A 24,016-nucleotide genomic window follows, 5' to 3' on the forward strand; every position below is an offset into this window, starting at 1 on the left:
CAAGCTGGGCATGGAACTCTCAGGAGGATGAAGCAGGAGGATTGTGAGTAGGAGACTATCCTGGGCTATAGAGTGAGTCCCAGGCTAGAAGTAGACCCTGTGTAAGAAAAGAGAAGGAGGGGGGAAGGGGGAGGAATGAGAGACAGACAGACAGACAGACGGGAGTAGAGAGAAGAGAATAGAGAAGTAGCCAAGAACAGTTCCCGTAGCCTTTGAACCGAAACCCAACTTTCTCAGCCAGATTCCAGGCATTCCAGGTATTCCACTTCCGGCTTATTGTCTAGGTTACACTGTAGGAAATTCAATATTTGGCTCTCTGTTCCGGAACAATTCCTTCCAGGGTGGGGCCTGAGTCACATCAGAGTGTGTTTTCTTCTCTAGTCTAGGAGTGCAGAAACAGTTCAAGCTTTGCTTGGTGAGATTTTTCCTGCCATGGGTCTTTATGGTCTCCAAAGAGGAAGTCATGCCAGGCCTGGCAGCGCATACCTGCTGTTTGAGCAATAGGGGGCAGAGGCAGTAGGGTTGTGAATTCCAGGCCACCCCGGTTACACAGTAGAATGGACAAAACTTACTCACTCTTCTTTCCTTCCCCTTTTTTCCTTCCCTTTCCCCTCCCCCCTTCCCCGCTCCGTCTCTGTCTTCCTCCTTCCCTTCTTGTGTTGCTGGGTGCGGAACTCAGAGTCTTGCACATACCAGGCAGATTTACACCACTGAGCCGTGTCCCCAGACCCTTGAAAACAAACAACAACAACAACAAAAATAAAAAATAACACAGAGAAGCCATAGACTATGTGTGTCCCCTCTGCCTCTGCCATGGCGTCCAGGCAGCGACTGCACCCATGTTGCTGGGATTCCTCCAGGCAGGAATCCATGTCTTACTTTTCTGTTGCTGTGGTAATATATTAGGACCAAGGCAACTTATGAAAGAAAGCATTTATTTGGGGCTTACACTTGTAGAGGTCTAGAGCTCATGACTGTCAGCAGCGGACAGGCAAGCTTGGTACCGGAGTAGTAGCTGAGAGCTCACATCTTGAGACACAGCCATAAGGCAAAGAGAGAGCTACTGTCTTTTGAAACCTCAAAGCCCTCCCCCAGTGACGCACCTCCTCCAGATGTTGACAATACCCATGTTTCCGGGTGGAAAGCCATGAAGGACTCCAGGCAGGAAGCTCCCGCAGGAGCCAGAAGATTCACCAGGGATCCCTGCCTTCCTCCCTTACCACATTTCTGGTGGAGTCCACCGGGGGCTACTTAAAAACCAGCTTTTTAGAAGCAGGTGGATCTGAGAGTTCCAGGTCAGCCAGAGATACATAGCAAGACCTTGTCTCAAGAAACAAAAGTGCTAGATGTGGTGGCGCCCGCCTTTGATCCCAGCACTCAGGAGGCAGAGGCAGGCGGATCTCTCTGAGTTCTAGGCTAGCCTCGTCTATATAGCAAGTTCCAGGACAGGACAGCTAGGGGTACACAGAGAGACCCTGTCTTCAAAACAAAACGAACAAAGAACAATTTTTCCCCTAGAAGAGGCTGGAGAGACAGCTCAGCTGTCAGGCACTTACCACACAGGTGTGCGGGCTGGAGTTTGGGTCCCCAGAGCCCATGTCAGTGCTGGGTGGGTGAGGTGGCTCCTCTGTAATTCTAGTGTGGAAGGTGAAGATAGGGTGAGTGTCCTTGAGCAAGCTGGCTAGGGAGACGACTCAAGTCAGTGACCTCTGGGTTTGAGTCAAAGACCCTACCTGGGTGAATAAGGTGAGAGAGTGAAGAAGATTCTTGATGTGAACCTTGGGCTTCCACATGCACACAGAGGCACACACAAGTGCCCACACCCTTGTGAACACACATGCACGCAGGTACCCCACAGATACACATGGAGAGAAAAGGAGTCTTTTTGAGAGTCGAGGAGGAAACGAGCAGGAAGGGTTAGAAGTTAGAGTTCAGGGTTAAGGTCTTAGTGTGGGGGTGGGTGGCCCAGTGGGCTGGCCGAGTTCAGATTCCTGGAATTCACATAAAGCAGGACTCAGTATGGAGCCCTTCTGTAATCCCGAGGTTCCTACAGCAGGATGGAGACAGGAGACTCTGAGAGGCTAGAGGACCAGCTAGCTGGGGGGACCCAGCAAACATGGTTTTTCCAACAAGGTAGGAGGCAGGGACAGACGGCAGACCTGACGCTCGTGCTGTGGGACGCATGTGCCCACCCTGAGTGCACACACACAGATCTCTGTGTTGGTCCTTCCCATGGCTGTCTCACACAAAAAGGGTTTTCTCCCATCTCTCCCCCAGGAGGCCGACTTGGATGCAGAAGTGGAAAACTGCCATCACTACATGCCGTTCGCAGCCGCCGCCTATGGGTGGCCCCTCTACATCTACAGAAACCCATTCACGGGGCTGTGCAGGATCGGGGGCGGCTGGTAGGTCGGCCTAGTGCCATCCTTTCCTGAAGTTTTTCCTCTAAAAGAAAAAAAAAAATCGACATTCACGAATAGAAAGAAGTCCTAAGTCCTTTATCTAGAATCTGCCTAGAGCCATGACTCACCATATCCTGTGTCCTCAGACTTCATGCTTTATCTCTAATTTTTTTTTTTTTTAAAGACAAGGTCTATGTTGCCCCTGGCTGGCCTGAAGGAAGCTCGTTATATAGACCAGGCTGGCCTCAAACTCACCAAGATGACTGCCTCTGCCTCCCAAGTGCTGGGATTAAAGGCATGGGTTGCCACACTTGGCACTTGCAACTTTTAAAAAAAATTTCACCGACACCAGCTGACCCAGAACAGCACTCAGAACCACATACAGATGTTGTCAACCTATATCTACATGTTGCTTCCAACATTTATGGGATAGTCATCGTTTAAGGTCACTTTCAACCTGTTGGCTGCCTCAGCCCGTGATTACCACAGCACACATATACCTCTATTATTCTGGGTCAGCATAGAAGAGTAAATAGTTTAAGAGTGGAACTATGCATTTAGCTTAGGTTGTAGAAGCTGATTACATGGGAAATAGAAGGCGTATTAAGGTTAGTTCTCTTAAGGGCAGGCTGAGTGCTGGGATTAAAGGCATGCGTCACCATGCCCAGCTTTTCAGGGCATTTTATTAACTTGATTGCAAGGTCTGGAAAATGTTCACTCTCTGAAGGCAAGAGGGATTTTAAGAAAAAATATATTATCACACTCTGGGTGGGTCCTGGGAATCAAACTCAGATCATCAGGCTTGGCGGCAAGTACCTTTCCGGCCGAGCCGACATCTCATGCTTCTCTATCTGTTAACAACTTGGCTGAATTTCCTCAGGACATTCATTTGCAGTAAAATCATAAAAGTCAAGAATATTGTCATTGATTATTAACCAGATGGGAACTTGTATTTGAATTCTTCTCATCCCAATAATGTGTACGTGTGTAATATATGACAGTGGTGCATGTCCAGATGTGTATGATGTGTGTGCACATGCCTGTGTGTGGGTTCGGAGACCAGAGGAGGATGTCGGTGACCTGCTCTACTTCTCTCCACTTTATTTTCTCAGGATAGGTTCTCTCCCTGAACCTGGAGCCATCCCCCTGTCTCCGCCCCATCACCTCACAGTGCTGCAGGGTCACAGCCACACCTGGCATGTTGCATGGACTCTGTGGATTTGAACTCGGGTCCTCTTGCTTGCTCAACAAGCACTCTTTACCCACTAAACCTCCTCATCAGGCCTGCTTTTCCTTTTTTTCTTGCTGCTAGAACCCAGGGCCTTGCCCGTGCTGAGATGAAATCCTCCTTGCAGTAAGCTGAGTCCTCAGCCGCTCTTTTGTAAGTCAGTCTTGGCTAGAGTGGGTGGGGACTTGGCTGTTTTTCTCAGATCACTGTTTCTGCTGCTGTACAGTGAACTTGGATGGCCTGCTCCTTGCTATCAGTTCCCACTCATGCTTCTTGCTTCATTCACAGCCGTGGTTCATTGCTGTCATTTCTATAATTAGTATCTGTAAGTCGCATGCCCCAACCTGACTGCACAGGCTGGTTCCTGTGTCCTTTTGATGGGTCCCTGTCACTCTGAGCACTTCCCTAGTTACTTGTTTGAGGGTTTTTTTGTTTTTGTTTTTGGTGGTTTTGAGATGGAATTTCACGTAGCCGAGGATATCCTTGAACTCCTGATCCTCCCGGCTCCACCTCCGAGTGCTAGGATTACAAATGTGTGCCACCACATACGGCCTCTTCCTGCATTTCTGATGGAAAATTTTCAAGTTTTATTTATCATTAACACGTGCCGGAGACATGTGTGGATACACGTGGAGGTGAGAAGACAGCATTCAGGAGCTGGTTCCCTGCCTCCCATGGGTTCTGGGATTGAACTCAGGTGAAATCACTCAACAAGCCCCTTTACCACTGAGCCGGCTTGGCTTTGATGGAAGGTTCCTGATGAAAGGAATTGAAACTGTATCCTGTGCTTGCCCTGGAGTGGTTTCTGCCCTTTGCCTTGCAATGCTAATTACAAACAAGATCTGAGTGCTAGGCCTGTCTGTCCCCTCTGGGGTGCTGCAGCCTTCGGGACTTCCTGATGGACAGTTTGAGAGTTCAAGAAAAAAAAAATTTAATTACGTTTTGTTTGTTTGTTTTGTGTGCATGTGTGTGTATGCGGATGTCAGAGCTTTCAGGAGTTTATTCTCCCCTTCTATCATGTAGATCCCATCCCAGGGATCAGACTCCGTCGTGAGGCTTGCCAGCAGGTACCTTGACCTGCTAAACCCTTTCCCTGGCCCCAGCCACAGAAATTTTGCATGACGTTTCCCATATCATATTTCTGTCACTTTTCACTCTCTAGAGCTCTCAGACCCAGCCACAGGGCAGTTTGTTCTCACACTCAGTCCCCGGTGCATCTGACTTCCGTATCCTTGCGTCTTGTACAAGGTCCGTGAGTGCTCGCCGTTCAAGCACGAGGCCTGAAGTTCAAAGCCCCGGCATCCGCATAGAAAAGCTTGTTCAGACTCTGCCTGTGTCCCCTGTGGTGGGGGGTTGAGGGAGGCAGGAGGATCCCTGGAGCTTGCTGGCTTCCAGCCTTGCTGGTGTTCAGTGAGAGACGCTGTCTCAGAGGAATTAATGCAGAATGACAGCGTAGGAAATCCCGTGTCCTCAGGCCTCCATGGATGCATGCACGCGCGCGCACACGAATGAATGTGAATGAAAGTCAAGAATGTAGCTCAATGTAAATGTTTGCCCCATTGCAAGACCATGGATTCCATCCCCTGCTACTCAAGAGAAACCGTTCGTTAGAATGGCTTAGAAGTGGTCGTCCCTCCCCTCCTGAACTTTCTAGTTCAGTCCTGTAGTGGGGTCACTGTGCTCTGGTGAGGGGCTCAGACTGCCAGTCACCTCTTTGTCTTCCCTTTAGTTGCAGAAGCACAGAGATAGAATATGATGCAGTCGAAGGGGACCAGCACCACTGCCACTTTGCCTCCATCCTGAAGACGACCGGGCTGCAGTACAGGGACTTCATTCACATCAGCTTTCACGACAAGGTATTGTTTCAAATAGGGTGTGTCTAGACATGGGCCCCAGAGTCCTTTGAGATCTAGTGGTAGGAGGGCGTGCGTGTGTGTGTGTGTGTGTGTGTGTGTTCATGTGTGTTCATGTGTGTTCATGCATGCGTGTGTGCATATGGGTCCTGGGTATTGAACTCAGGTTATCAGGCTCATCAGTGAATGTCTCAGTCACTGAACCATTTTGCTAATCCCCATCCTTCTTTTTACTTTTTATTTTGAGATTGCTCTCACTAAGTTGCCAGGCTGGCCTGGAACTTAGTCTGTGACCCTTGAATTTGTTTTCCTTCTGTCTCAGCCTCAGCTTCTTAAACAACTGGGAATGCCAGTCTGCACCACAAGGCCTGGGATGGATTATTCTTCATAGAAGTCAAAAAAAAAAAAAAAAAAAAAAAACACCATAACATAGGTCACCTCTATGAGTACACACACACACACACACACACACACACACACACACACACACACCTGGGATATTATTCATAAAGTCACCCTCTATGAGTACACACACACACACACACACACACACACACACACACCTATGTACCTACCAGCTTCAGATCTGTGGTTAGCGTTGCTCAGTAGCTCTCTAACCTCTTCTCTACTCCCAAACCAAACTGCTGTTTTGGTGGAGTGCAACTGTTTTCAGACTCTGTGGCCCACAGAGTCTCTTGGCAGAACTTTTAAGATTTCTGTAGTCGGACTGGTGAGATGGCTCCGTGGGTAAGAGTGTCTGCCTCCAAGACTGAGGATCCAAGTTCAATCCCTGGGACCCATACAATGGAAGGAGACTGAGCTCTCTCAGGTTGTCTTCTAATTTCTTCACACATGCTGTGACGACGTGTGTACACACATTCCCTCTTCACATAGAATAAATGAATAAATGTAATTTAAGGAAAACAAAAAACGTCTGAAGTTGCCAAGTGTGGTGGTGTGTGCCTGTAATCCTAGCACTTGGGAGGCTGAGGCAGGAGGACAGAGGGAGATGCTCTGTGTCCCCATGAGTCAGGCCTTGTGCTGGTTTCTTCTCTCCCAGGTGTATGAGCTGCCCTTCATAGTGGTTCTGGATCACAGGAAGGAGGCCATTGTGGTCGCCGTGAGAGGGACCATGTCTCTCCAGGTAATGCTGCTGTGTGTGTGACAGATTCAGGTCTGAGCAGAGAGTGGGACACGGGGGGGGGGGGGGGGGCAGAGGAAAGCTTTGTTAGGAACAGAGAAAGCCACTGTGTGAGGCGGCCGAGGAAAGCCTTGAAGCTGGGAAGCAAGCATGGGCTGTGAACACGGACTTGATGAAACGTGGGAGGTGGTTCCCAGTTAACTACCAGCTGTTGGCATTAGAGATGCCAGCACATTCCAAGACAGGCTCAAGGGATACCTGCTTGGGTCACCTCCTGCTGACCCTCCTTAGATGTGCCCAGATGCGCCCATGCCTAGGTAGCCCGCCATCTGATTTCTGTACCCAGAACCGGATGGGATGGTAAGATTGGTCTTTGGTCAGAAGACACACCGAGCCATGCATGGTGGTACACTCCTGTGTCCCCACCTCTTCGGAGGTTTGGGAGATGGCTCAATGACAAAGTGCTCTGAGGGGAAGGTGGGGACCTGCATACAGTCCCTAGAACCCACGTGAAAGCCAGGGACAGTAGCGCATCTGTGGCCCCAGCTCTCCTACAGCAAAGTGGGAGATGAAAACAGGAGAATCTTTGGAATCCCAAGGGCCAGATAACTTGGTGTCTCCATCAGCCAGCAAGAGACCCTGCCTCAAACAAGGTGGAGGTGAAGGCTGACATCTGAAGGGTTCTCTGATCCAACCGCCATACCTGGGCCATGGCACACATGCAACTGCATTCATACACACAAATGTGCACATGCCCACATACACACAAAAATTAAAAAAAAAAACAGTCACATACTGTCAAGTTCTTCTGGGGATTCTCTTCAAGCCCTCCCTTCCTCCAGGCACCATGTGCTTCTCAGGGTACAGTGAGCCCCTTGTCCACCTCCAGGTCTCTCCCGCCTCCACTTCTTGTCCAGCTCTCTTCCCTCTTTTAACATCTGCTTTCTGGTTTCTTCTCTGCCACTCCTCGCTCTCACTTCCCGGTTCTTCCTCGTGTGTCTGGGAAGGGCCAGTGTTACTGCTGAGCATGCAGGACAGGCCTCTAGTCCCGCTACTCTGAAGGCTGAAACAAGTTTAGGGCCAGCCTGAGCAACTTAGACCCTTTATCAAGGGCTCAGCCCAAGAACACTGGCTGCCCTTTCAGAGGATCTGTTCCCAGCACCTACATAGCAGCCCACAACCATCTGTGACTCCATTTCCAGGGGATCCGGCACCCTTTTCTGGTCTTTGGGTATCAGGCATGCATGTGATGTGCAGACATATATGTAAGCAAATACCCATACACATAAAAAAAATAATAATGAAGTGGGCTGTGGGGTGGACATGGTAGTGTCACAACTTTTAATTCTAGCCCTTGGGAGACAGAGATAGGCAGGTCTCTGAGAGTTAGAAGCCAGCCTGGTCTACACAGTGAGTTCTGGGCCAGCCAAGGCTCCATAGTGAGAGCTAGTTTAAGATTCCTGGGCATATAATGCAGCAGGGGAGCCTCGCATCTCCCTTTCAGAGGCTGTGGGTAGAGCGCTTAACATGCCAGGCAGAAGCCTGAGTTCAGTCCTTAGTAGCATCCATCACTCCTTCTCAGCCAATCACCTCAGATCTCACAGCCTCAGGCTGTCTGGCTGTATCCTCCTTTCCCAGCCCCTGTTCTGACCGGTTTGTTCCCTGCACTGGAAGAAAGGTTTCCCATCATCGCAGTCCCTGTCTGTGCTCCTTCTCACCATCCTGGTCAGTCCGTTTCTTTCCTGTGTTGCTCCCAAGTGTCCCCAAGTGCTGGAATACAAGCTGCACTCAATGCCACCTGCTCCGGTCTGCCCTTTATGCTGTGCACAGCCTCAGCTTTCCCCGTCCTTCTCTAGAAACCTCCAGTGCACACAGCTTTCCTTAGCGTGCTGGTTCCCTGTCAGCCCGGTGGATGTTCTGTGACTCGCCTGGCCACCGTTTCCTAGTCCCAGTCTGTCCCAGCACTAAGTATATCGAGTGTCCTCAGGAAATCTCCTGAGGGTCTTTTTTATCATGTAGGAGTAAGCCGGGCATGGTGGTACATGTCTGCAGTCCCAGGACGGGAAATGGAGGCAAGAGGAATTCAAAGCTAGCCTGGGCTACACTGAGACCCTGTTTCAAACGGAAACCCAAATAGCATGGAGCCCAGGGAGCTGCTTGTCCCCCGAGAGGATGGTTATTCTGCTCTCCTTCAGGTTCAGCCCAGCCCTGCTGTAGGCATCACTGTTGTTTAGTGAGCCGTTGAATGTGGGTTCCAGAGGACAGGAACGGGGCTTTGTTCAAACCCGTTTGTGCTCTGGGCTGGGGAGGTCCTTAGATTGCAGTGCGCAAGACAGAGGTGTTCCTAGATGTCGCTTCCATCAGGGCCATTCCCGCCTGGCACCCAGCTGGCTTTTCCTACTTCAGCTGTGTTCTCCGAGGAGGCTGGACACTTCGCTCTCAGCCTTCTGACTGCACTGCCTGCCGCTGCACAGAGTGCCCTGGCCCTCGGTCCCAACACAGAGTGCCCTGGCCCTCATCCCAACACAGAGTGCCCTGGCCCTCGGTCCCAACACAGAGTGCCCTGGCCCTCGGTCCCAACACAGGGTGCCCTGGCCCTCGGTCCCAACACAGAGTGCCCTGCCTCAGTCCCACCAGAGCCCTGGCCCCGTCCCAACACAGAGCGCCCTGGCCCTCAGTCCCAACACAGTTCCCTGGCCTCATCCCCACAGAGCACCCCCCTCGGTCCCAACACAGAGTGCCCTGGCCCTCAGTCCCCACACAGAGTGCCCTGGCCCTCAGTCCCAACACGTCTGGCCTTGGTCCGCTGTGCAGCCCCACAGGCTGATGTTGCCGTCTCCACACTCACAGGATGTCCTGACTGACCTGTCTGCAGAGAGTGAGAACCTCGAGCTGGATACTGAGCTACAGGACTGTGTGGCCCACAAGGTATGTCTGTATTGAGAGATGGGGTAATGTGGCTGAAGCCACAGGATGGACTGTCAGGTCAGACACTTGAACTGGGCTGTCTTTCCTCCCCTCATTGTTGTTTGTTTGTTTGTTTGTTTGTTTTTCAAAACAAGGTTTCTCCGTGTAGTTTTGGTGTCTGCCCTGGTTCTCGCTCTGTGGACCAGGCTGGCCTCGAATTCACAGAGATCCGCCTGGCTCTGCCTCCCGAGTGCTGGGATTAAAGGCGTGCGTCACCACCGCCCGGCTCCTCATTGTTTTTTTTTTTTTTTTTTTTTTTTTTTTTTGTTGTTGTTGTTGTTTGAGACAGGTTTTCTCTGTGTAGCCTTGACTGTCCTGGAACTCACTCTGTAGACTAGGCTGGCCTATAACTCATTTTGCAGCTAAGGATAACCTTGAACTTTCTGATCCTCTTGCTTCCACCATCTGAATACTGAGATGACAGGTTAGGCATCAAATCTAGGGCTTGAGGCATGTTACACAAGCATCCCATTAACTGGGCTGTATCCCCAGCCACTTTCCCCTCTAATTAAGTTTGATATCTTAGTGGGAAAATGCTCAGTCCAGCACAGAGCAGCAGAGCAAGAGCTCTGGCCTTGTGGGCGGCACAGGCTGGACAGCTCACTTCCCACACGTTCTCTGTGGATGTGGCCAGAGCCTAGTTCTCTGTTTCTCTCTTCCTGTTCTGTGGGGGTGAGTGGGGCAGAGTTCCTCCTGGGAAGAGGAAAAACCCACCTCAAATGTGGTGTGTGTGTGAAATGGTTTTTAAACATTGTAAAGTAAGTATATAACTCCAGACGTGGAGAGTCTTAGGTAGGAGAATCATGAATTTCAGGCTGGATTTGGCTACACAGCAAGGTCTAGGCCATTGTGAGCTATGTAGTGAGACTTTCTCTCAACAAACCGAAAACCATGACGGATGGGAAGATAGATGCATGGATGACCGGTGGATGGGTGGATATGGTAAATGGATGGATAGATGAATAGATGGGTGAGTGGGAAGTTAGGTGCATGGATGATAAAGGATGGATAGAGGGATGGATGGGTGGCGAGTGGAGAGGTGGATGATGGATGGATGTCTAACATTTATCATTTTAACCATTTGTGGTGGCTCAATTCAGGTCCGTCATGTGTTTGTACGGTGTTGTGTGCCCATCTTTTCTATCTGTAGGCTAAGTTTTGATGAATCCTGATGTTGGCCCTGGGCTTAGTAAACTCTAACGGCCCTAGTCCCAGCTCTGACAGCCTCTATTCTACCCTCTCCCCTGTGAGCTTGCTTCTTCTAGTATTCATCTGTGTGTGTGTGTGTGTGTGTGTGTTCCTATGTGTGTGCACGATCACGTGTATATGTGCACATGAAGGTGAGAGGTAGATTTTGTTTGTCTTTTCCAATTGCTTTCCACCTTATTTTTTGACATAGTGTCTCCCTAAACCTAGATTGGGCATTTAAATCAGTGTAGTTGAATGGGGCCAGGGAAATGGCTCAGCTGGGGAAGTGCTTGCCAGGCAAGCGTGAGGATCTAAATATGGATCTCTGGCACTCATGTACAAAAGCTGGGCATGGCAGGGCGCATCTGTAATATCAGCACTGGGTGGGTAGACGCAGGCTGATCCTGGGGTGTGCTGGCTGGCCAGCCTAGTTTAAACAGCAAGTGGGCACCTGTGCTCTCAGCCGTGGGGAAGTGGAGACAGGAGAATCTGCAGAAGCTGTAGGTCCAGCTAGTCCAGTGTAGACAGGCAAACAGCAAGAAACCCTGCTTCAAAGTAAGAGGCAAGGACCAACACCGTAGGGTGTCCTCACACCTGCACCTGTCTGCTGTGGCAAGTGTAAGTCCACACTCACATACATGAACACTAATGCACGCGCACACACACACACACACACACACACACACACACACACACACACACACACACACAAGGGGGGCCCATTAATGGTATGTTATCTTGAACAGTCATGTTAGCAACTGTTTATGGCAACAGATATCACTAAGGCAGGGCTGGGGTGTGGCTCCGTCAGTGGAGTATTTGCTTCGCATGCGTGAAGCCCTAGGTGCAGTGCCCTGCATCACATGACTTGGATGTGCTGGTGCATACCTGTAATCCCGGCACTCAGGAGGTAGAAAGAAGCAGGAGAGCGGAAGATCAAGGCTTGGCTACATGTCGTGAGTTTGAGGCTGGCTTGGACTACATAAACAGGTCTCCTGTAAATAAATAAATAAGAAAATCCTCCTTTTTCCCATTCGGCCTATCTTTCATAACTCATTTCAGTCTTGCTGTAGTTCTCAAAATAGTGTCTTTTTAAAAGGTATTTTTATTTCTGTGTGCACACATGGCTGCTTTTCTGTTTGGATACCATGTGTTTGCAGTGACCACAGAAGCCAAAAGAGGGCATCAGATCCCTTGGAATTGGGGCTTCAGGCAGGTATGACTCACCTGTTATGGGAGTTGGAAATTAAAACTGGTTTCTCTCTGCAAAAGCTCTTAACCTCTGAGCCCCCAAAGTAGTTAGTTACATTCTTCCATGTCTTTGTTAACACTACCAGCAAAGTTTTGTTTGCTGCTGGATGGGCAACCAGACTTTAACAGAACCCTCTGGAACCAGTTCTCTCTGGTTCTCCTGCACAAACATCAACCTCATGTGGTGGAGCATACATTGCAGTAGCTGCCTTTCCAACACAAGAGCAAGCCACAGGGCTGGAGAGACGGCTCAGCAGTTATGAACACTTCCAGAGGACCAGGGTTCGATTCCCAGCACCCACATAGCAGCTCACGACCGTCTGTAACTCCAGTTCCAGAAAATTAAAAAAAATAAATAAAATATAATAAAAAGTAAACCACAAAACCAGAGCCCCTGGACCACTGTTTGGGGGGTCTTTGATTACCACATAACCTGTAAGTGTACCCCACTCTCAGAATGTTCTCTTCACCTATCAGCTGTCGCTTGAAAAGCTTAAAACACTAATTGACGGGGTTGGGGATTTAACTCAGTGGTAGAGTGCTTGCCTAACAAGCGCAAGGTCCTGGGTTCAATCCTCAGCTCCAAAAAAAACAAAAAACAAAAAACAAAAACAAAACCACTAATTGACAACTTTTTCAACTCTGCTTTCTTTGGTTCATGATCTTTCAATTTGAAGAAGGGACTCACCTCTTACAACTCAGAACTGTGTTTTAATGTGTGTGTGTGTGTGTGTGTGTGTGTGTGTGTGTGTGTGTGAGAGAGAGAGAGAGAGAGAGAGAGAGAGAGAGAGAGAGAGAGAGAGAGAGAGAGAGGAAGGACGTACATGCCAGAGAAGAACTGACAGTCAGTTCTCTCCTTCCACCACTTGGGTCTCAGGAATCAAATTCGTGTTGTCAGGCTCAGTAGCAGGCACCTTTTTCCATTGTCCCAGTGTGACTGTCCCTAAATGGTGTGTTTTAATATCTTTATGAAAGGATCATCTGGGCATGGTGGCACAGCACTTGGGAGGCTGAGGCAGGAGGACCGAAAGTGCTTGGCTTGGGGCAGGGAGGATGGCTCAGTGTGAAGAGCTTGGCATCCAAGCATAAGGACCTGAGTTTGGATCCCCTGCACCCTTGAAGGAGCTGGTTATGTAACCCCAGGTCTGGTAGAGAGTGGTGACAGGCAGGCCCCGGGGGCTCACCAGCTAGCCCGTGTAGCAGAATCAGCATGTTCCAGGTTCAGCGGAAGACTCTGTCTCGAAATATGAGGTAGAGAGCAAAGGTACCCAGAGTTGACCTCTGACCGCATGTGCACACACAAGTGACTAAACTCACATATCTGTGCATACACCACACACACACACAGTGCAAGGCCTGGCTGTCTTACATATCAAATTGAGAGCCAGAGTGGGTAACTTAAAGGCCAGCTCAAAAAAAGAATAATTTTTTAGAAGACATATTTATGTTTGTGTGTCTGTGTGCACATGCCCATGGAGACCAGAAGAGGGCAACAGATCCCTTGAAGCTGGTGCCTGTGAGCTGCCTGATGTGGGTGCTAGGAACTGAACTCTGGTCCTCTGATCTCTTTCTCCAGCCCATAACAAATAAGTTCTGAAGAGTCTGATTCAGTGGTAGATTGCTTGTCCAGCATACAGTAGGGCTCCCAGGCTCAGTCCTCGGTCCTTAGCTGGTTCATTCAGTCATGTGTAGTACAACTATAGACTAGTACACAGCACTGCACAGATATGCCTGCTGCGTGGTTGGATGTTCCTGGTGACACCTACTCACTTAGCAAATAACAGCACCCACTTCCTGGCAGCCAGCCTCTGGACCACAGACCAAGAATGTATCAGTGAACAGTAAGGCCAGAGACCCTGTCTTCCGAGCCGTGCTGACCCCACCCCATCTATCTATCTCCAGGGAATTGTTCAAGCAGCCAGATACATTTACCGCAGACTGGTCAATGATGGATTCTGAGCCAAGCCTTCAGTGTTGCTCCGGTAAGATGGCTTGTTTTCTGTTTCCTGTTCCTGTCATGTTCTGTCTGTTCTTCTGGGCCTCAACTCCCTCTGCCCTCTGTCCCCTAGGAGTACCGGCTTGTTCTGGTGGGGCACAGCCTAGGAGCCGGAGCTGCGGCCCTGTTAGCCATCATGCTTCGGGGGACCTACCCACAAGTCCGTGCTTATGCCTTCTCCCCGCCCAGGGGCCTGCTGAGGTAAGGCTTCACTCTCCTGCAGGACGAGTCAGTCAGCTCCTCTCTCTCCATTTACATCAGTTAATTCTCTCTCCTTCTTAGAAGTTTGTTTTGAAACACTGTAGTGCTGAGATGTGGTCCGGTTGGTAGCTCACCCATGCCTGTCATCCCAGCACTGGAGAAGCTGTGGTGAGAGGATTACAAGGTGAAGGTTCTCTTTGGCTACACAGTGGGTTAGTCACCCCTGAGCTACATGAAACCCTTGTCAAAAGGGAAAAGAAATACTATGTAGTTGAAGGAAGACTATGTAAATTGAGCGCGGTAGAACACACCTGTGATGCAAGCACTCAGGAGGCAGAGGCAAGAGAATTGTAGTCCTTACTGACATCTGGCCAATGGCTCTAATTTCCTAAACAGCCCAGGCTGGCCTGGAACTTGCTATGGAGCTAAGGGAGACATTGAACTGATCCCCATGCCTCGGCTTCCATAATAGGTGGGATTATAAACCTGACTAAATGATAGAATTCTAAGGTTTTCTGTTGTTGTTGTTTAGTTTGTTTTTAAAAGATCTTTTTGTTATTGTGTGTGTTTACACATGTGCAGGTACCTATAGAGGATAGAGGCCCTGGGATACCCTGGAGCTGGAGTTAGCATTTGGGAGCTGCCCAACCTGGGTACAGGGAACCAAGCCCGGGTCCTCTGGAAGAGCAGCATGTGCTTTTAACTGTTGAGACATCTCTCCAGCCCTGAAGTTGGTTTTTAAAGACACTTTATTTTAGGACTGGGAGTGTAGCTTAGTGGTCAAGCACTTGTCTACCATGTGTGAAGCCCTGGGTTCAATTCCCAGTACAACTTAAAGAAAAAGAAACTTCAAACTATATTTTATTTATACATATGTATAGTCTGAGTGTCTATAATGTGAGTGTCTACCGAGTATGTGCAGGTGTCCGTGGAAACCAGAAGAGGGCATCCGTTCCTCTGCAGCTGGAGCTACAGGTGGTTATGAGCCACCCAAAGTGGTTGCTGGTCCTCTGGAAGAGCAGTAAACACTCTTAAGCCATGGTCCACACACCACATGTAGAGGACAGTTTGAAGGTGTTGGTTCTCTTCTTCCACTATCTGGACACCAGGGGTTGAACTCAGATCATCAGGCTTGGCAGTGAGGGTTTTAACCTGCTGAGCCCTTTTGTAACAGAATTCCCACATAGTCTGTGCTCACCATGGGAGCCTCTCCTGCTGCCTGCCACCTCCCCCAACCCCAGAGTGCACTTCTTATCCCTGATGGGCCTCCAGTGGCACATCACTGTCACCTAGTGTCCATCATAGGTATGGGCTTCACTTGGACTGTGCACATTCCCAGGGGTTGAACAAACAGGACATTTATTTCTATGAGTTGGAAAACTGTTTTTCCTTGCTTAGTTGAGCATGTTGACTGAACTATGCTGTGCAAACTTTTGCCTTGATTGTGAAAGAAATTTGTGCCACAACAAAAAAGACTAAAACGAATTAAGGATTAAAAAATTGAAGGTAGGCTGGAAAGATGGCTCAGAGGTTAAGAGCACTGGCTGCTCTTCCAGAGGTCCTGAGTTCAATTCCCAGCAACCACATGGTGGCTCACAACCATCTATAATGAGATCTGGTGCCCTCTTCTGGTGTGTAGGAATATATGCAGACAGAAAAACTATACTAAATAAATAAATAAGTAAGTAAATAAGTAAATAAATAAATAAATCTTTTAAAAATTGAAGGTAAAACAAAAAACTATATATCCATATATATATGTATATATCATCTATATTTTTATGTCCATATATTTATATATCCATATCTATACATATACATATATATATATATATATATCCATCAGAAAATTGGAAAAATACAGAAAACAGATCAAAGATCTTTTGTTTTGATTTCTGTTTTTGAGACAGGCTCTCAGTATGTAGCCCTTGCTAAAACTTGAACTCATAGATATCAATCAGCCTCCTGAGTTCTGGGATTAAAGCTATATATGCAACATCACACCTGGTAAAAGCTCTTTCCTTTTGTGATATGGTAGATTAGCATGGGGCCTTAAGTATTCTATCAGTAAGCCACACCCAAAGACCCTAAATAAAGTTCTATTTGTTTATTTTTTAATGAAACAGCCTTAACCCAGAACTCAGGAGTATGAGACAGATTCTTACAAATTTGAGGCCAGCCTGGGGTATGCACACAATGAATACCAGTCCAGCTTGAACTACATAGCAAGACTGTCTCAAAAATATAAAAATAAAAACCCCAAACAAAAGTAGAGAGGATAACTGGACATGGCCACATATATATCTGTTGTCCTAGCTGGGTACAGGCTGAGGCAAGAGAACACTGCTTGAGCCCACGAGTTCAAGAAAAAGCATGATAGGGAGTACCCCTCCCAAGAGGGAGGGAAAAAGTATGCTGTGGTTTGTAAACTTCAGTTTAGCCAGTTTCAACCCTCTGTCAGTGTGTAGCTCTTTATATGCCTCCCTCACTCCCCATGTAGTGTCTGTACACACACACAAGCAGGCATACGAAAAAGCTAGCTTTAAAGCAAGTCTGAGACATGTCATTTCATCTGTAAATAACACATCCAAAGATAGAGCACAGTAAATCTTTAATTTCTGGATAGATAATAACTGATCACATTTCCCCCGTTGATTCCTAACGTTCCCCAGTTTGCCTACGTGAGGATCCAGGTGCCGTTCATTGGCTCTAACATTGGATATGGCAGATTTGCCTTATAAATGTCTCCATGGTTTTTCTCCCAACTCCTTTCAAAACAAAAGTATTACTAGTGTATGCGTGCAAGTGCACGTGCACACATCATGGCGTCATTTGGAAGTCAGACAACTTTCAGGAGTCAGTTCTCTCTGCCATTTTGAGGCAAGGTCTCCTGATTATGCTGCACTGGTCTCTGGTCTCTGCCTCCCATCTCACAGTAGGAGCAGTGGGATTATACATACATGCTACTACATCCAGCGTTTCCCTTTTGTTTCTTGAAGAAGCCAGGTAATTTGTTGAGAAGAGCTTGTCACATCCTGGGTTTGTGCTGTTCTTTTCTTGTGAACGTTTCTTGTTTCTCGCCATGACCCGCAGAGCTCTGACCTGACTGGGGGCAATGGGGGATGGGAAAGCACAGACACATGTACAGAAAAACTGGGATGGGGGGCTGTGAGCTCTGATGGAGGTGCACCAGCAGCCCTGACACATTGACTATATACAGCAGAATGAAAAGGCGGGTTTATTATAGATAGCTCAAGGGGAGGTTAATACATCTCAGTAGGGGGTCTCTGTAGGGGAGCAGTCTCAGGCTAGTCATCCAGAAGAGGAAGTTGTGTTCCATAATTTGTTGCACACACTGTCAACATTCCCATCCCGGGGGTCTGGGGCATCGGAGTCCTTAACGTGGTTGTGCTCATGTCCACAATACTCATTCAGTCTGGACTTCATCTGCTCCCCACACTGTGTCCACCAACATAGTTTAATTTCACTGAAAATGGAAAGGGCTGGAGAGATGGTTCATGCAGCTCCATCATGAGGACCCAATCAGACAGCACTCAGCCACCCCTAACTCCAGCTCTCGGGGGTCTGATGCCCTCTTCTGGCCTCGTGGGCACTTACACATGTGCACATACATAGATACATAAATCTAAAAAAAATTAAAAGAAAGTTGTAACAGTCACTGAAGATTAGATCTGATTCAGAGTGGATGGTTTTAGCAATGTCTACTTCCTGTTGGCCACGCTCACAGCCAGACTTTGTCACCGTCTCACTCCTTAGTGTTAGCAGTGACAGCCATTGACTTGGATGAACTTTCAGAGGGTAGAGACGGAAAGGGTTTCCTTTCCTTCTGCACGGATTAGCTGAAAATAACAAAGAACTTGCCAAGTGGGGTGAGGTAGAATTCATGCCAGAGAAATAGGAGAGATGCAGAAATACTATGGGTTTGCTTTTTGGTTTTGAGACAGTCTCACAATGTAGCTAAGCCTGACCTAGATCTCATTATGTAGCCCAGGCTAGCCTCAGACTCTTGATGCTCTTCCTGCCTCAGCCTCCTAAGGACTGGAACAGAAGAGAACCCTGCTCAGTTTGGAAAATACACTATGAGCTTAATTTTAGGGACCGTTTTTGTTGTTATTTAACTTTGTTTTCTAATTTAGCATACAGGATATCAACATAGTTCCCAAGACAATTCCGTAAAACCAGGACTCCTGCTATTTTCTGTTCTCATTCTCTCTCAAAAAGAAAAAAAGAAGGTCCTTTCACACCAGAAGTAGGCATTTATTAGGTGATTTTCACCTTCACATTTTATTTACACATTTGCTTTTTAGTGATTTCTAGACAGAGTCTTAACTGTGTAGCCCAGGCTAGCCCCAATTCTCAATCCTTCTCCCGCTTAAGTGCTTGATGGGAATGCAGGCCGGCCTTGAATCCAGTCTTCTTGCCTTACCCCCGAGTGGCAGAAATTATGGGCTGTGCCCCTGCACTGGGCCAGCTTCTGTGCCCCCCCCCCCTGCACTGGGCCAGCTTCTGTGCCCCCCTCCCCCCACACTGGGCCAGCTTCTGTCCCCCCCACACTGGGCCAGCTTCTGTCCCCCCCCACACTGAGCCAGCTTCTGTCCCGTCCCCCGCACTGGCCCAGCTTCTGTGCCCACTGAGCCAGCTTCTGTCCCCCACACACTGGGCCAGCTTCTGCCCCCCCCCCCGCACTGGGCCAGCTTCTGTGCCCCCGCACTGGCCCAGCTTCTGTGCCCCCCGCACTGGCCAGCTTCTGTCCCCCCCCCCCCACTGGCCCAGCTTCTGTCCCTGCAGGTGTACACTGCGGTGCCCAGCCTTTTGCCTCTGCCTGCTCATAGATTGCCAGGGCACCTTGGTAGATTGGGCCTGCTGGGTTGCAGGGATCATTGATGGTTTAGCTGTGGTCTCCTGAACGTCTCCTGTGGCTTTGACTATGGAGTCCCCATGTCACTTCTCTCCTTTAGAGGATTCAGAATGGCGACACCAACATCTGCCCTGGCAACTGTTTTATACTCCCCTCCCACCTCCCACAGCCTCCTGCAGCAACGGAACCTAGACTAACTTAGCTTGTCTCTCGTTTGAAATTTCAGCAAATCCCTTTATGAATACTCCAAGGACTTCATTGTGTCACTTATCTTAGGAATGGATGTGATTCCCAGGTCAGTGTCCCTTGGTTGGCCCACAGGGTCGGGGTCGTTGGCAGTACCGGGTACTGAGGTGTCTGCTTTTTACTCTCTAGGTTAAGCGTGACCAACATGGAAGATCTGAAGAGAAGGATCCTGCGAGTGATTGCTAACTGCAACAAGCCGAAGGTAACCGCTCCACCAGGTTAGATGCCGGAGGGTCTGTGCAGAGGCAGGCCGAGCGCTCACAGCCAAGCCATTGATGTCCGCGTCTTCTCCTCTGCCCTGTGAACAGACTCCTGTCTGGGGTTCTACTATGTGAGATGCAGAGGAGTCACACACATCACCAGTTAGGAAACACTGTTGTCCCGAGCTGCTGCTATTTTAGCGTCTTTCAGTTACATAGCTTGCTCCCAGACTTCCAGTAAGGCTGACACGTGAGACAGACTCTAAGAAGTCCTAGGGGGCCGGCAAGATGGCTCTGTGGGGACAGGCGCTTGCTGCCAAACTTTCTGACCTGCATTCAATCCTCATGGTGTGTGTGTTGAGGGGAACTTCCCTCCAGTCCTCACCTCCACATACATACAATTAAATAAATTAATGTAATAGGAAAAATTTAATGGCAGAGGCTTGAGAGTGTTGCTCAGTGGTAGATCACTTCCCACACACACAGGAAGAGAGAGAGTGTTAGCCAATGGGAGCTGACCGCCATGAGGTGGTGTAGTGTTGGCCTGTGATCCAGCAGCTGGGAGACTGAGACAGGACTGCCAAAAATGTGAGGCCAAGGGGAAAAGGAAGCCAAGGAGGGGGCGGGGCTGGAGCCCAGCACGCTGGAGGCTCTAGTTCCGTTGCCTGTTATATGGGTAGTTTAAAAAAGGAAGAGAGGCCCGTAAGACAGATTAGCAGGCATGCCACGTGACCAAGCCTAGTCTGTGTCTAGTCACTGGAACCCAGCTGGTAGAGGAGACATCCCACTCCCAGTCTGTCCTGTGAACTCCCAACACACACACACACACACACACACACACACACACACACACACACACACACACAGACATCCTACTTCCAGTTTGTCCTGTTAACTCCCAACACACAGGCACACAAATGTCATGCCACCACAGGAACACACAAAATAACTATGATTAAAAACAATATTTAGAGATCCACCTGCTTCTACCTCCCAAGTTGCTTTTTCTGTTTTAGAGATGGAGTTTCACAGTGTAGTCCAGGCTGTCCTGGAACTCTATCTGTAGCCCAGGCTGACCTTGAACTCAAAATATCTGCCTGCCTCTGCCTCCTGAGTGCTGGGATTAAAGGTGAATAACGTCATTACACCGACAGTTTGTTTGTTTTTGGATTTTTTTTTTTCTTTTTCAGATAAGAGTCTCAGGTATCCTTGAACTGTTGATCTTGAATTTCTAATCCTCCTGCCTCTGCTTCCCAAGTGCTGGATCACAGGTGTGCACCACCACACCTGGTTTCATGCAGTACTGGAGATGGAACCCAAGACTTTCTTCTTCATAGTTTTTTAAGAAGTAGCCCCTGTCTCCTGGGGTGTGGCTAGCTCAGTGGTAGAGCGTGGGCTTAACATGTACAGGGCTTAGCTCTGGGATCAATCTCCAGCACACACACAAAACCAACAACTCATTTTCAAAACACATGTATGATTTGGTTTTTAACGATTGCTGCACGTATGATGGCTTCTTGCCACCACAAGCCCCGCCCATGACCCATGGCTGTGTAAGTACAGGCCAAACCCTGAGGGCCCCCGGCACAAGACCATCCTTGTCCTTGGTCTCGCCTTTCAGTACAAGATCTTGCTGCATGGCTGTTGGTACGGACTCTTTGGAGGAAGCCCTGACAACTCTCCAACTGAACTGGACGAAGGCAACCAGAGAGCCCTGACCCAGCCTCTACTTGGGGAGCAGAGTCTGCTGACCCGAGGCTCCCCAGGCTACAGCTCCAGCGACTCCCCTCTGGACTCGCCCACCAAGTACCCACATCTGTACCCACCGGGCAGGATCATCCACCTGGAAGAAGAGAGTGGTTCGGGGAGGTGAGTGGGGAGGCACGTGGGTCTGACATGCCCGTCCGCTGAGGGCGACCGGACGCCTGACCCAAGTGCGGCTTCACTAAGCTCCTATTCTCTTTTGTTCAAGGTTTGGCTGCTGTTCCGCTGCCCACTACAGGGCAAGGTGGGCACATGAAGCAGACTTTGGCAAGATCCTGATAGGCCCAAAGATGCTGACTGACCACTTGCCTAACATCCTGAATCAGGCCCTGGACAGAGTGGTCGCCGACAGAACAGCCTGTGTCTCCTGCCCAGGGCAAGGCGGCGCTCACACAGCTGTGGTTTAATCCCATCTACTGGACACTGCCCAGCACAGTGGGCTTGTGCTTTTTTTTTTTTTTTTCTTAGACTGACTGAATGTGAGTGGCTTCTGTGAGGCTGGTATGGTGGCATCCATCAGTAGTAATCTGATGAGTCCCAGTGGAATGGGCAACAACATGACCAAATTTTTTTTTTTTTTTTTTTTTTTTTTTTTTTTTTTTTTCCCTGAGACAGGATTTCTGTGTAGCTCTGCCTGTCCTGGAATTCAATCTGTAGACTAGGCTGGCCTCAAACTCAGAGATCTGCCTGCCTGGGATTATAGGCACGCACCACCATGGCTGGCCTACAGAACCATTTTTAACCACAGTATTAACAGGAACAGGAGTCGAGAACATGCAGAGGTAGGTGTTGGGACTTCTAGGGCAGCTCGTGGAGCGAGCCTCCTTTGCCCCGAGAACTCCACACCTGAAGACCCTCTGTGGATCTCTAGCACTCCTGCCCCTGCTAGGATCCCATCCTGCTGTTTACGAGTCTGAACTTAAGACAACAGGTGTGCACTTTATATTCTTTACTGGCATTCTTCCTGCGGCACTAAGGACAGCCGGAACTTCCTCTGAGCCCAGCACTGCGGCTCATTTATACATGAACTGATTGCATAACTTTCATGTATGCTTAATTCTCACATTATTCTAGCTCTGGAGCCACATGTTGGGCTCAGAGGGAATTTTTTAAAATAAAGTAATTGATACACCACTGCACGGGAAGGTCTTCTGTATTGCTGGGAGACAGACTTGCTAAGTAGCCCATGCTAGACTCCAATGTGCTAATTCCCTGCATCAGCCTCTTGGTGCTAGGATTACAAGCATGCACCACTGTACCCAGGTGGCAATGAGGGGTTTTGCCTTTTTATTGAAAACCAAGTTGTCTTGTCACTCTGGTTACTGAGGACTGCACATATTCCAAATACAAAGAGTCCACCAAGCATAGGACACTTAAAAAAAAAAAGAGGGGCTGGAGAGATGGCTCTGAGGTTGGGAGCACTGACTGTTCTTCCAGGGGACCCGGGTTCAATTCCCAGCACCCACATGGCAGCTCAAAACTGTTTGTAACTCCCACTCCAGGGGACAACACCAATGGAAACAAACAAAAAAACTGGAAAACAAAAAAGCCAGGTGTGGTTAGTGGTGACTTGAAGCTGTCAGCACTCAGATGGGGGCAGGAGAGCAGAACTGGAGGTCACACTCAGCTACTTAAAAAGATCCAGCCTGTGCTAACTCGAGATGCTGCCTCCAAACAAAACCACAAAAGGGAGCTAGAAAGACTAAAGGGAAAACTCACAAGATGTATTAATAAATACAACTGCCAGGTATGGTAGAGCACGCCTTTAATCCCAGCATTCTGGAGCAGAGGCAGGCCATTCTCTGTGAGTTCAAGGATAGCCTGGTCTATACAGTTCTAGGCCAGCCAAACCTTGAGCAAAGAAAGAAAAATAACTTTGGTCAGGAATCTGAAGGGGCTGGGCATAGTGGTACACACCATTAATCCCAGCACTTGGAAGGCACAGGCAGGTGGATCTCTGTGAGGCCAGTCTGGTCTAGAGTGAGTTCCAGTATAGCCAGAGCTACATAGTGAGACCTCGTCTCAAAACAAAAAACAACTGAAGGGAAGTCCCAGGAATATTAGATACAGCAAAGTATCCCAGTAGAATGGCTTGTACTGGATCAAAGTCCTCAGACAAAATTAGGGTAAGTAGACCATGGAATTGTGTAGGATATACAGATTTGATGGCCAAATGATCCTGAGACATAGCAAAATGCAGACTGATCTGAATAGCACGTATCTTAAGACTCAACAGGAGGGCTAGCGATGACTTGGGCACTAGTCTTGTCAGGCCAGATATGAGGACATAAGTTCAGTGCTGGAACTGTTGACAGGAAGGTCCCTAGGGCATACTGACCAGTCTACCCCAGGTTCAGTGAGAGAGCCTGTCTTCTCCCCTGCCCCCACCCCAAATCATTGAGAAGATACCTGGGGCCAGTCCCTACAGATGTGTGCATACAAACACACTTTAAATTTCAGATTTCAGTAAGCCAGGAAGTTTAGTTGAACTCTTCACAAATACACAGAACAATTTAAGCATTATCCTCAGGAAACCAGAAGTGCAGGAGAGGTCAAGTTCTGTTATCACTGGGTACAACTTGAAATTTATGTACTTATAAAATGGTGTCTACTGGACACCCAGTATTTGGAGAGAAATGAAGATGGTGTTGGGGTGCCACTGGGGAGGCATTGTCCCTCACATCCTTCCTCGTTGGATCA

General features: G+C 48.7%; 1 protein-coding gene across 1 annotated transcript in view; it reads left to right on the forward strand.

Annotated features, from left to right (window-relative positions):
* Positions 1 to 21,900, forward strand: part of Daglb (diacylglycerol lipase beta) — a 40,383-nt gene extending 18,483 nt beyond the window's left edge. Inside the window, 11 exon segments of the mRNA XM_028890353.2 lie at positions 2,278 to 2,405; positions 5,360 to 5,486; positions 6,544 to 6,627; positions 9,475 to 9,552; positions 13,933 to 13,981; positions 13,984 to 14,012; positions 14,100 to 14,227; positions 19,333 to 19,401; positions 19,482 to 19,554; positions 21,174 to 21,421; positions 21,525 to 21,900. Of these exon segments, the coding sequence (XP_028746186.1) occupies positions 2,278 to 2,405; positions 5,360 to 5,486; positions 6,544 to 6,627; positions 9,475 to 9,552; positions 13,933 to 13,981; positions 13,984 to 14,012; positions 14,100 to 14,227; positions 19,333 to 19,401; positions 19,482 to 19,554; positions 21,174 to 21,421; positions 21,525 to 21,723 (1,212 nt within the window). The 3' untranslated portion in view covers positions 21,724 to 21,900.
* Positions 21,901 to 24,016: the final 2,116 nt, after the last annotated feature.

Source organism: Peromyscus leucopus, chromosome 23, assembly GCF_004664715.2.
Source record: "Peromyscus leucopus breed LL Stock chromosome 23, UCI_PerLeu_2.1, whole genome shotgun sequence".
Taxonomy (NCBI): domain Eukaryota; kingdom Metazoa; phylum Chordata; class Mammalia; order Rodentia; family Cricetidae; genus Peromyscus; species Peromyscus leucopus.